This window comes from Artibeus jamaicensis, unplaced genomic scaffold (assembly GCF_021234435.1).
Source record: "Artibeus jamaicensis isolate MK-2021 breed Jamaican fruit bat unplaced genomic scaffold, CSHL_Jam_final contig_64, whole genome shotgun sequence".
NCBI lineage: Eukaryota > Metazoa > Chordata > Mammalia > Chiroptera > Phyllostomidae > Artibeus > Artibeus jamaicensis.
In genome coordinates, this window is record NW_026521911.1 from 727,088 (window position 1) to 740,262 (window position 13,175).

General features: G+C 39.7%; 1 protein-coding gene across 5 annotated transcripts in view; it reads left to right on the forward strand.

Annotated features, from left to right (window-relative positions):
- Positions 1-13,175, forward strand: part of NUP98 (nucleoporin 98 and 96 precursor) — a 110,179-nt gene that overhangs the window by 14,410 nt on the left and 82,594 nt on the right. For all 5 annotated transcript variants that reach the window (XM_037135757.2, XM_037135761.2, XM_037135762.2 and 2 more), the window contains exons 2-4: positions 8,297-8,398; positions 11,334-11,435; positions 11,547-11,723. In XM_037135757.2, the coding sequence (XP_036991652.2) occupies positions 8,323-8,398; positions 11,334-11,435; positions 11,547-11,723 (355 nt within the window). In that variant the 5' untranslated portion in view covers positions 8,297-8,322. The remainder of the gene's footprint in view (positions 1-8,296; positions 8,399-11,333; positions 11,436-11,546; positions 11,724-13,175) is intronic.

The following is a 13,175-nucleotide window of genomic DNA, read 5'->3' on the forward strand; positions in this document are numbered from 1 at the left end:
TTCACTTAGCATAATACCCTCTAGGTCCATCCATGTTGTTGTAGATGGCAAGATTTCTTTTTTTATGGCTGAATCATACTCCATTGTGTATATGTACCATTTCTTTATCATTTCTTTACCATTCATTTATTCATAGAAACTTAGGCTGCTTCCATATTTCAGCTATTATAAATAATGCTGCAATCAACATGTGGATGTATATCTTTTCAATTTAGTGTTTTGGGGTCTTCAGATAAGTACCCAGAGGTGGAGTTGCAGGGTTCTTCTTTGTCTCTTGACATATAGGCTTTGTTTTAAAGTCTATTTTGTCTAGTACGATTATTGCTACCCCACCTTTTTTTTTTTTTTTTTTTTTTTTAGTTTTGTTCATAGATAGCATGTTGGAGAGTCTTCTTTTGTTATCCATTTAGTCACTGTATGTCTTTTGATTGGAGTATTTAATCTACTTGCATTTAAAATAATTGTTGATAGATATATATTTATTGCCATTATTTTTTATTCTTATTTTCTTCTTAAAGAAGACCCTTTGCTCTGACGGTATGGCTCAGATGGCTGGGCGTTGTTTCACACAGCAGTGTTTCACCACTGATTTGATTCCTAGTCAGGGTGTGTGCTTGAGTTGTGGGTTTGGTCCCCAGTCAGACTGCATGCAAGAGGCAACCAATCAATATTTTGTATATTGTTTCTTTCCCTTTCTTTCTCCCACCTTTCCCCTCCCTCTAAAAATAAATAAATGAAATCTTTAAAATAAATATAAATGAAGTCTTTTAAAAAGGTAAAAAGAAGATCCTTAACATTTCTTATACTGGTTTGGTGGTGATGAATTCCTTTAACTTTTTCTTGTCTGGGAAACTCTTTATCTGTCCTTTGATTGTGTATGGTAGCATTGCCGGGTATTGTAATTTTGGTGGTTGCCCTTGCTTTTCATCACTGAACATTTTGTGCCCATTCCTTCTGGCTGCAAAGTTTCTGTTGAGAAATCAGCTGACAGTCTAGTCTTATGGGGAAGCTCCCATGTAGGTAAGCAACTGCTTTTCTCTTGCTGCTTTAAAGATTCTCTTTTTGTTTCTTAACTTTTGGAATTTTAATTATGATGTGTCTTAGTGTGGGCCTCTTTGGGTTCATTTCGTTTGGGACTCTGCTTTCTAGACTTAAATGTCTATTTCCTTTACCAGGTTAGGGAAATTTCTCATCATTATTTTTTCAAACATGCTTTCAATTTCTTGCTCTCTCACTTCTTCCAACAACCCCATGATACGAATATTTATACGCTTGAAGTTGTCCCAGAGGTTTCTTACATTATCCTCATTTTTGTTTTATTTATTCTTTTTGCTGTTCTGATTGGGTATTTTATGCTTCCTTATATTCCAAATCATTGATTTGATTCTCTGCTTTATCTAGCCTGCTGTCGATTCCCTGTAATTTATTCTTTAAAAAATAGATTTTATTTTTTAAAAATTAAAAAAATCTGTGAGCATCCTGATCACCAGTTCTTTGAACTGTGTATCTGATAGGTTGGTTATCTCTGGTCGCTTAGAATTATTTGCTCTGGTGCTTTGATCCATTCTTCTGTTTGAGCCATAATTTTTTGGTCTGGTCCTGCCTGTTACCTGTGAGGGGCGGAGCCTTAGGTGTTCACCAGAGCAAGACAACCCAGTTGCTGGGTTGTGGTGCTGTATGTGGGGGTGGGGTCAGAGAGGGAACAGTGGCACTTGCTCCTCTCTCTCTCAAATATCGGTCCCCTCTGCTGCTGCCCAAAAGTAAATTGGGCCCTTCTGGTGCTGGTTCTTGGGTAGGTGGGCTTGTGTACATTCTAGGATCCCGTGGGTCTCTCCAGTGAACTCTCCTGTGAGGCTGGGAGTCTCTCCCGGAACCTTTTCAATCGGTGCTTTTAGGCTTTATTTCCCAACCCTGGGGCCCTGGGTTGCACATTCTGTCTCACAGCCTGTTTTTGCCTAATTTATCTGCACGTGAATGTGTGACTGTGGTTAGCCAACCGCCTTTCAAACTCTACTTGTTCCCTCCCCGCGCCCAGGGTCTGCTAGCCCCAGGCCACCTGCGCTCCTGGGTCTGGCAACCACTGGCTTTGCCTCTCTTACCAGTCTGGTTGAATGGTTGTCGGACTTCTGTACAGTTCAATTTTTCTGTCTGTTCTAGTTGTGTTTTTGTTTCTAAATCTTTGTTGTCCTTAATTTTGGTTGTGCAAGGAGGCACAGTGTTTTCACCTACACCTCCATCTTGGCCGGAAGTCTTATAACCATTGTTTTGAATTGTGTACCTGGTAGTTCTCTTGCCTCCATTTTATTTAGTTCTTTTTCTGGAGACTTCTCCTGTTCCTTCATTTGGGACCTGAAACTTTGTATCCATACTTTGGCTGCTTCTCTATATTTGTTTTTATGTATTAGGTAGAGCTGCTACATCTCCTGGACTTGGTAGAGTGTTCCTATATAGTAGGTGTTCTTTAGGGCCCAAGGTCACCAGTCTCTAGGTGTGCCCCTGCTTAGGCTGTGTGAATTGTCCTGTTGTAATTGTGCCTTGATTGCTGTTGGAATATCGCTGGGAGGGATTGACACCCAGGCCAGTTAGCAGTGAGGACCTGCTGCTGTGCAGGGTCCAACTCCATGGAGCAGGACTTGCTTCATTGGGGCGTTGGTGCCTGCCAAGTCTGGCCCTTGAGTGTGTTACTCATGGAGGTGTTCAGGTTGTAATCTGGCATGGTTTGAAGCTGTTTACCAGGTGCACTAACTCTGGGGCTTCCCCGGAGGTACAAAGCCAGCCACCACCTGTGCCCTGCCCTAGCCACTTGTCATGAGGTACAGAGCCATCAGCAGATGGCAGATACTTGTGCTGTGCTTGGAGGTGCCTGGGAGAGGCCAAGCTTTGAACTGAGGAGGCTGGCTGCAGCAAGTGCCAGCCATGGGGCCACTTAGCGAGTGGTACAGGGTATACAGAGATTTTAGAAGGGTCTGAAGTATGAGCCAAGACCAGCCATTTGTGTGGAAAAGCCACTGGAAATGGCTTGGGTGGGGCCAAAAGTTAGGTGGAGCAGGGCCTTAGAGAATCACCAGGGCAGGGCAAACAGTGTTATTCTGGTCAGTGGAGACTCAGATATAGCACCACCTGCCCACTCTGTGAGGGGAGGGCTCAGCAGAGGAACAGTGGTCTCTGTCAGTACTTCTGTCTGGGAGAAAGCTACCCCTACAGTTCTCACTCTGATTTCAGACAGTTCAGATCCTCCTCATTTGTCCTTGGTGCCTTTCAAGCTGCTGGAGCTGAGATGAGTGAGTCTGAGTAAGGGCCTGTGTGCAGGCCCTTTAAGAGGAATGCCTGGGACTTCAGGAGTTTGTGTCTCACTCAGCCACAATCTCCACTGGTTTTTACAGCCAGCATTATGGGGACTTCTTTTTGGCCCTGGAACTGTGGGTTGTCAGTTCTGGCATGGGCTGGGACCGGTGGTTCCTTGGGCAGGGAGGGGGTGGCTAGGAAGGCAAGATATTCTTCCTGATTTTTAACTGCCACACCTGGGTGTGGGACCAGCCCATTTCACATCTTCACCCCTCCTGCCAGTTTCAATGTGGCAGCTTTTTTTTTTTTTAATTTTTTTATTGATTATGCTGTTACAGCTCCACCCTACCCCCCATCCCCACCATTACCCCCCCTTTAGTTTATGACCAAGTGTCTCAATTCCTTTAGATTCTATATTTCCCATACTATTCTTGCCCCCCCCATCTATTTTCTATCTACTGTCTATGCTACTTATTTTCTGTACTTTCTCCCCCCTTCTCCTCCTCCCACTCCCCTGTTGCTAACCCTCCTTGAGATCTCCATTTCTATGTTTCCACTCCTGATCTAGCTGTCCTTTTAGTTTGCTTTTGTTTTAGGTGTGGTTGTTAATAACTGTGAGTTTGCTGTCCTTTCACTGTTCATGTTTCTTTAACTTCTTTTTCTTAGATAAGTCCCTTTAACATTTCATATAATAAGGGCTTGGTGATGATGAACTCCTTGAATTTGATCTTATCTGAGAAGCACCTTATCTGTCCTTCCATTCTAAATGAAAGTTTTGCTGGATAGAGCAATCTTGGTTGTAGGTCTTTGGATTTCATGACTTGGAATACCTCTTTCCAGCCCCTTCTTGCCTGTAAGGTCTCTTTTGAGAAATCCGCTGACAGTCTGATGGGGACTCCTTTGTAGGTGACTGTCCCCTTAGCTCTTGCTGCTTCTAGGATTCTCTCCTTCATTTTAATTTTGGCTAATGTAATTATGATGTGCCTTGGTGTGTTCCTTCTTGGGTCCAACTTCTTTGGGACTCTCTGAGCTTCCTGGATTTCTTGGAAGTCTGTTTCCTTTGCCAGATTGGGGAAATTCTCCTTTATTATTTGTTCAAATAAGTTTTCCACTGGTGGCTGTGCCTTTCCCCCCTTCTGGTACCCCTATAATTCAGATGTTGGAGCGTTTAAAGATGTCCTGGAGGTTCCTAAGCCTCTCCTCATTTCTTTGAATTCTTGCTTCTTGACTCTTTTCTGTTTGGCCATTATTTGCTTTCTTCTGGTCCACTCCATTGATTTGAGTCCCAGTTTCCTTTTCATTGCTATTGGTGTCCTGTGCAATTCCATTCATTTCAATTAGTTTCGCCTTCATATATTTGTCTAATTTGTCGGTATAATCAACCAGTTCTGTGAGGATCCTGATCACCAGTGTTTTAAACTGTGTGTCTGAGAGTTTTGCTATTTCTTCATCGCTTAGATCTATGGGCTCTGGGGCTTTGAGATCTTGCGACATTTTCAGTCTGTTCTGGCCCTTTAAGTGTGAGAAGCGGTGCCTTGGACTCCCAGGTTGCTGGGTTGTAACTGTATGTGGGGGCGTGGTCAGAGCGGGGGAAATGGCGCCCCCCTCTGCTGTTTCTCACAGCTGGGTGAGGATTAGCGTCTTAGGTGGTTCACCTGGGCCAGGCCACTCAGAGTCGCTGGGTTATGACGCTGTATGTGGAGGTGGGGTCAGAGCGGGGAAATGGCTCGGCGCCCTCCACTGCCACTTGCCGCGGGGACCCGCTGAGCCCCAGTCCAACCGCCCACTCCCTCGCCTGTCCGCCTGCGCACAAATGCCCGACCACAGTCAACACGCAGCACCGCTCCCCCGCTGTCTCCCCCACAGTCGCTCACTAGGTCCAGCCCTGCGCCTGGATTCCGCGCCTGAGTCCGGCTGACCCAGACCTCCTGTGCACTCCTGCTTCACCAGCCGCTGGTTTCGCCCCTTACCGGTCAGGCTGAAGAATTTGTTGTTAACGGACTTCCGAAAAGTTCAATTTTCCGTGTTCTGGCTGTGTTTTCTGTTGCTAATATTTAGTTGTCTCTAAACTTGGTTGTGTGAGAAGGCACGGCACATCCACCTATGCCTCCATCTTGGCGGAAGTCCTCTGGCAGCTTCTTTATATCCTTAGTTATAGGACTTTTGCTAGATTTCAAAGGCATTCTGAATGAAGCTTGTTCTATAACTCAGTTGTAATTTTAATGTTGTGAGATATTCTGAATACTGCTGTTAACTACTCCACCATCTTGACTGGAACCAGTTGTGATATTGTTTCAGTGAAGGCCTTAGCCAATCTCATGAAGCTGGGGTCACCCTTTAGAGTTATTTAAGATTGGAGCGTGGTGGCCTGGCTTTTGGACATGGGCTATCCCAGAAAGAGAATATGACTGTGGTTGAGGCTGTACTCTTCAGCAGAGGAGAGGCAGTTCTGAAAAGGACTGATAGCTGAGGGCTGTTTTCTCCTAGTCCTTTTCAGCAGCCGGGACAAAATCCTTTAGTCCTAAAGCGATATTTGTATAGTTGGTGTTATAGTTTCCATTAAAGGGAGTCGGGGTCAAGATGATATGTATAAATAAATCATATTGTGCGGTGGAAATGTGGAATCCCAGAAGAAAGACTGATTGCTAGATGAGCTAGGGAAGGCTTATAGAAGAGATGACGTTTGAGCTAGATTTTAAAGAATGAGTTAGTAGGTTGTTTGGTAAGGGCAAGGGTGGAGGGGGGGCATATTTCATTGAGTCAGTGACATTTCATACCATAGACAGGAAAATGAATTAATTGTTCGAAGAGCAAAGGGTTAAATTGCTAGCCATCCTTTAATTTCTAGCAGTCATAATAATCATGAGGCTCTTTTCAAAATCTCAGTTTGCTTCCATGATGATCATTTTTGAAAAAACATTTAGAATCCCAGTATGATCAGGGTTGAGACTAAGCCAAGCTCATCCTTACCAGAACCAGAATGATAGGCTGAGCTTGAGTGAGGTGCTTTTCTTTCTGTAAATTGGATTTAGTCCCCGCATCGTTCATTGTTCTTGGGTTTGGAACAGATGAATTTCTTTAATACTACATATGTTCTTGCTTCTTGCTTAGTATATTCCTTTGTAGGATTGAAGATGTCCATGGGAAGTCAGAAGATAGTTTAAGGTGGAGATCCACTACTTACCACTTCTTTAACCTTGGGAAACTTGCTAAATACCTGATTCTGTTTTCTTATCTGTAAGGTGGTAATGCATAATATCCTTTCAGGGTTGTTGGGATAATATGTAAGAGCTTAGAAACTGTGAGGTATTTCTCAGGATACTTTATTACTACTTAAAATCCCTTTTAACATGTATGTGTGTGAATCTAGTTTTCGGTGTTAAATGATTAAAAATCGAATTTTGATTGTTAGGAGCTGTGGATTGGGTCTGTGGAAAAGAGATTCACCAGTTAATATAGTGGAGGCCCATTCCGTCACTGTGACACCTTGTAAATCAGGAAGGCAGGGAACTTAGTGCAGATCTCAGTACTGAAAGAGAAATGATGGTCACATGAAATAGCCTCTGGTTCCAAAGTAATGCATTAGAGTCACTAGAGGAGCCTTTCAAAATATAATTGTCTACATCTTAATCCTGAGTATTTTAGTTCAGTATTTTTAGAATGGGACCTGGGGGGAATGTGTTTTGAAAAGCTCGCCAGCTGATTCTGATGTGGTCCTCTTAAACCACTGGTTTCAGTGAGCTTTGTTTAGTTAAAGGAGTTATTAAATTCCTTGATGTTGGGATAAAGAACTAAATGTTGGACTTTTTTTCTAGAAGAATTTAGGGGACAGAATATTAATTTCTATAAATACATTAGGTATTTAGAGACAGTTTCATCTTTTCCAGTGTTACACAAAATATTTCAGGTGTTAGAATACCTGAAAGATGGATATGGATACTAGAACAATACTAGAACAATGGATACTAGAACAATAACTAAAACCCGTTATACTTAATTTTATTACGTGAACAAGGTATGATTTTACTAGAAGAAAAAACTGCATTGTGTGTATATAATAGGAAAATCATTGTGCCTGTCAAAAAAATTCAAATAAATGTGATTGGCTATATATGAGGGGTTTTTTAAAATCCTCACCTAAGTATATGTTTATTGATTTTAGAGAGAGTGACATGGATTGGTTGCCTCCTGCACTTGCAGGGATCAAACTGCAACTGTGTGTGTGTGTGTGTGTGTGTGTGTGTGTGTGTGTGTGTGTGTGTGCGCGCACACACAATCTTTTTTGGTGTACAGGATGCTTTGATCCAATTCGTTAAATGACTGGGTGCATGATTTAGATAATGAAGGGGAATCATTCATGTGAGGCTGGATGGTTTTCACCAAAGCTATTCTGTAATGCTCCCAGAAGTAGTAGAAAATAGATAAGTAAGAAACCATACAGAAAAGTCTTAAGTAATCTCAAAGAGAATGTTAGGGCACCAGATTCCCTGGGAGTTGGAGATGGGAGGAGGGGCCACATAGTTTGAAAATTGTTAATACTACAACATTTTATATACAAAAAAGGGAGGGAAACTTTTTTTTACAATTCAAGCTATGGGAAATAAACCCTGACAAAAATTTTAGCTTCTCAGGTGTTTAGAATAGCAGAACATCATAGTAATTTTTGATGGGGGTTGTACACGACCTCCTAGGTGACCATGTCAAAATCTGGTATAGTGGGCCTGAAATCTTCATTAAAAGGGTAGGCTTATGTTTTAAAAAGCTGAAAAACATTGTTTTAAAAGGGATGGGTTTTGGCGGGATCTGAAGTTTAACCTCACATTACAATATTCATTCAGCTGGATTTCACAAGCTGAATTTTAGGTTAATGAATGAGAGTGAACATTATGCTACATTTTAAATAGGCCTAAGGAAGTTTATGGCCTAATAGGGGTTTTCTGAAACAATTACATTGTATTATTACATTGTATTCTGTGGTCTTTAAGCTGATACTTTTTCTTTTTCTTTCCAGCTTTCTGAAGCAGAGGCATTTTGAAGATGTTTAATAAGTCATTTGGAACTCCCTTTGGGGGTGGTACAGGTGGCTTTGGCACAACTTCAACATTTGGGCAGAGTAAGTTCAAAAAATAAAAAGGGGAGTAAGAATCATAAACTATTCTTATGAAGAATGAATTGACTGATGGCTTTACATAGGAATTTTATTCATACTTTGGTTTTTTATAACTATGTTTTTGAAAAATCAGGGTAAGATCTTGTGAAAATTTTCTAAGAAAATAGAAATAAATTCTGAGTTTTCATAGCTTTTTGATCATTGGTAGATACTTAAAAGATTTTTATATTGGTCTTTTTAGCAGAAAGTTTGTTTCTAATTTTCAGACCAAGTCGCTGATGCCCACCAGCCTTCCCGAGATCCACTTCCCTTCCCACCCAGCATTGTACCTGACACTCCTTAGTTACCTATAGCAGCCCTTATTAACTCATTTTTAAACTTTTTGTTAAAAAATTTATCCGTGGGGGGGGTTGTTTTATTTTTCAGCAACATTGGTTAATAACATAAGTTTTAGGTATACAACATAATTGATATCTGTACACTGGAGCATGTTCACCACCAAAAGTCTGGTTTCTGTTGTTATACATTTGACCCCCTTTACCCATTTAGCCCTCTCCTCAGACCCCCATCTCCTTGCTAACCACCAGTCTGTTGTCTGTATATGAGTGTTTTTTCCAGTTTGTTCATGTTTCTCTTGTTTTATATTCCATATATGAGTGAAACCATACAGTTTTCATCCTTTTAGTTTTTTGTCTGACTTATTTCACTTAGTGTAATACCTTCAAGCTTCATTCATGTTATCACAAATGGCAGTATTTCATTGTGTGTTTGTTTTTTAATGACTGAGTAGTATTTCATTGTGGTTGTATGTATGTATGTGTGTATATATGTATATACAGGGTCTGGCACAAATAACACACCCCCCCTTTTTTTTATTATAAAATCATAAGCATGTAATTCCATAACATAACAATATCACACTCATTCAAGCATACCATATGACATTTTAGGTGAGATATTCAAATTAAAACTATAAATTATTATGCCCATATTGTTATTCTACCAACTACACACTCAAGCAGGTGTTATTTCTGTCAGACCCTGTATATCTCACATCTTATCCATTCATCCATTGATGGACACACTTAGGTTATTTCCATATCTTGGCTATTGTAAATAATGCAGTGAACATAGGGTGATAGGAACACATGAACATACTTTCAAATTAGGGGGGTTTTTGAAAAGATTTTGTTTGTTTTTAGAGAGAGGGGATGGGAGGGGGGAAAAGAAAGGGAGAGAAACATCGACACATTGCCTCCCATATTGCACCCTGATGGGGTGGAAGTGGGTACTGAACCCAAAACCCAGACTCATGTCCTGACTGGGAATCAACCGGTGACCTTTTGCTTTGCAGCACAACCAACTGAGCCACACCAGTCAGGGCTCAAATTAGTGTTTTCATACTCTTCAGATAACTACCCAGATGAATAATTGATGGTTCATATAGTAGTTTTATTCTTAATTTTTCGAGGAACCTCCATGCATTTCCTGCAGTTGCTGCAGTAATTTACAATCCCACTAACATTTTTGCCCCACATCTTCGCCAACACTTTCTTGTCTTTTTATAATAGCCATTCTAACAGGTGTGAGGTGATCATAATTACACAAAAGTGCAATGAATTGTCATGTACTTGTCTCTCAACTTCAGCAGTTAGCATTTTCCCAGTCTTGGTTTTAATCCCTTTCTTTTTAGGGGAAGAGGAGTATCTTAATGCAATCCCAAAAATTTACTCTAACTGATCAAGATTTTTAAAAAGCATAACTACAACCCTCAAACACTCCTAATAAAAATGACAATACAGAACATCTTTCATGTGTCTTCTGACCTCTTTAAAGTACTTTACATCTAAGTCCTTGGTTTTTTAAATTAAGAATTCCCATAGGAGTCAGCTTTGGATTTTTTTCCCCTCAAATATTTTCCATCATAGAACTATGGAATTAGGATCTCTGGAGTTGGAACCTGAATATATGTGTTTTGAAAGCACTTTCCAGGTCATTCTGATGTGCTCCTCTGATTAAGGACGATTCATCCCAGTGACTATGGAGTGTATGATCTGTGGAAACACTTAACATTTTAATTTTGACAATTTTACTTTTGTAGGGTTAGCCAAAAAGCCTTTATGGCTTTTATTTCTGTAAAAATAGAAGACATTTTTCATTTTCACCAATTATTGATTTGAGTATTTTGAGTATGTCAGCTATCTCCCATGTGGTATAACGTTGGTTGTTCTCAATTAATGTCTCGATTTTGGTCACTATCAATTTCAGGTGGTCTATCTGAACGTGGAGCTTCATCCAGCAACAAATCTCCAGCATAAAACTTTGCAAACCACTTTTGACACGTTTGATCAGTCAAACCACCTTCTCTCTACACTGCACAAATCTTTTTTTTTTTGGTGTTCCAGTTGTGTTTTGCCCTTCTTGAAATAATAAAGCTTAATATGCCAAAAGGGTTGCTTTTTTTCCCCTCATCTTCAATATTAAAATGACTACACAAAAATTCACCAATTTCGATGGGGTTTTTTTTATGCATACTGATATGACAGCTGTTACAATACACTCTAACAAAATTGTTTTGAATGAAGTTAAAGACTACTAAGTGCTACAAGAGCCATCTTATGGGGGAAAAAATGAACTTTTTGGCCAACCCAATATGTAACTCATAGTCACTATTTACCTTGGCACTCTTTTTTAACCTACCTATAATTTTTATTGAAATTGCACCTTTTTACTTTGTTTTCTTACTTTACCTGGGGATAATAAATAAAATGTGGCTTAATTTTAACTATAATTTGTAGTCTGATGGAATTTTGAAAAACTAGTTTAGACCAATAGATTAGACCAATGGTCATATCCAAATGCATTATATTAACAAATAATAATATTCTTTTTCATTGTGTCACCTGGTTTAGATAATACCTGAATTTGGCTTTTTCAGATACTGGCTTTGGCAGTACTAGTGGAGGGGCATTTGGAACATCTGCATTTGGTTCTAGCAACAATACTGGAGGGCTGTTTGGAAATTCACAGACCAAACCAGGTAGGGGCTTTATTTGGAATAGAATCGGTTTATTCATAGCTGATATAGGACTTTACATAGTGGCTCTTTGTGAAGTGTATTTAACTGTTTTTATCTGTCTTCATCTCCCAGGAGGATTATTTGGTACCAGTTCATTTAGCCAGCCAGCTACCTCCACAAGCACTGGCTTTGGATTTGGCACATCAACAGGAACATCAAATAGCTTGTTTGGAACTGCAAGCACAGGGACCGGTCTTTTCTCATCCCAGAACAATGCCTTTGCACAAAATAAACCGACTGGCTTTGGGAGTAAGTAGGACGTCATTGGACATCTGTATTTAACAATTTGATTTGCCTGTTGAATATGTACTCTCTTCCCCTCAGTTCAAAGCCCCCCTTCATACACTTTTTCCCCTCTCCAGATGGCAGAATCTCAGGAAGAAGAAAACTTGAAAATGTACTAAAAGTTTAATAGACTAGAAAGGGGGGGGAGAGATGTACATCTAAAAGGCATGGAAATCAGAGAAGCATTAGTATTTTAAGGATACGCAGAAGTAGACGCTTCTGATATATAATGACCAGAGATAGGATGAAAAGCCACATCAGAGTAGTGCCATCAGTATTAAGACAGGAGAATTTCCCAGAGGCATGTGTGTAGCCAACAGTATTTCAGGGCACGGGCACCTTCCTACCCCATTTCACATTCGCTGTGGAGAGACTAAAACAGCAGTGAAGAGTACTAGCCATGACACGGTTATTCCTCCGTTTCTTCCCCATGGCAGATATTTTTAATTGATAGCTTCTTTCTCCTTTAGTCTAAATGTGGCCTGGGATGCTTCTCCACACAGCACTTTACTTGAATAGAAGTACCCAGTGAGTTGATGCATTCTCAACACAAGCAAATGGCAGAATGATTAAATTGTCAAGCTATTAGTATTTTAAAAGGGAAAGTTTTTGTGGGGATGTTCAAATTTTTAACCATGACAATGTAAAGTGCAATCTAAAAGTGCTAATTCAAAGGAGATGTACCTATTTACTTTAAGCTATATATTAGAACATGTTTTTGTAAAGAAATAATATGCCAGTGAAAAATCACATTCTTTTTAACTTGGTAATTAGGATGTCACTTAATATTAAATAGTACTGGTAGATAACTTTTCATTGCTTGCTGACATTTCCGGGTCTGTGTGTACAATTTACTTGAAAATAGTATCTAATATTTTGAAAAATATATTCCTTAGATAACAGTTAAATTCACTTTTATGTAATTTTTAAAATCAGCTTTTTGGAAAAGTAAGGTAATGAGAGAAACTAGTTCTTTTTAATAAAATGATTAGCATGCCTACTAAGTGTTCTTAGTTATTTTTCTTGTGAAATTTTATATTAACCCGTGTTTGGTTGCCATAATAGGACCATTTGTGTTTTTTAAACTTTTTGGTTATGTGTGGGTATTTTGTAGTAACATATGTAAATAAAATATATTATGACCCCTGTTGAAGTCTACTGTGATAAGATGTTTTCAGAAATACAAGCTCAGTTAGTATTAGTCTTGCCGAAAAAGAAGAAAAGAGATAAAATTTATGATGAAACAAGATACCGTTTCTTTTAACTTGTCTAATTATGTTCAAGAAGGGCTTCATGGAAACTTAGGGACTCTAGAATTCAGATTTCGTGTCACTTCAAAGTTGTGAGCCTGGAAGTGTGTGTGTGTGTGTGTGTGTATAAGAAACACTTGTTTGAAGGTTCTTACTAGTGAAAAAG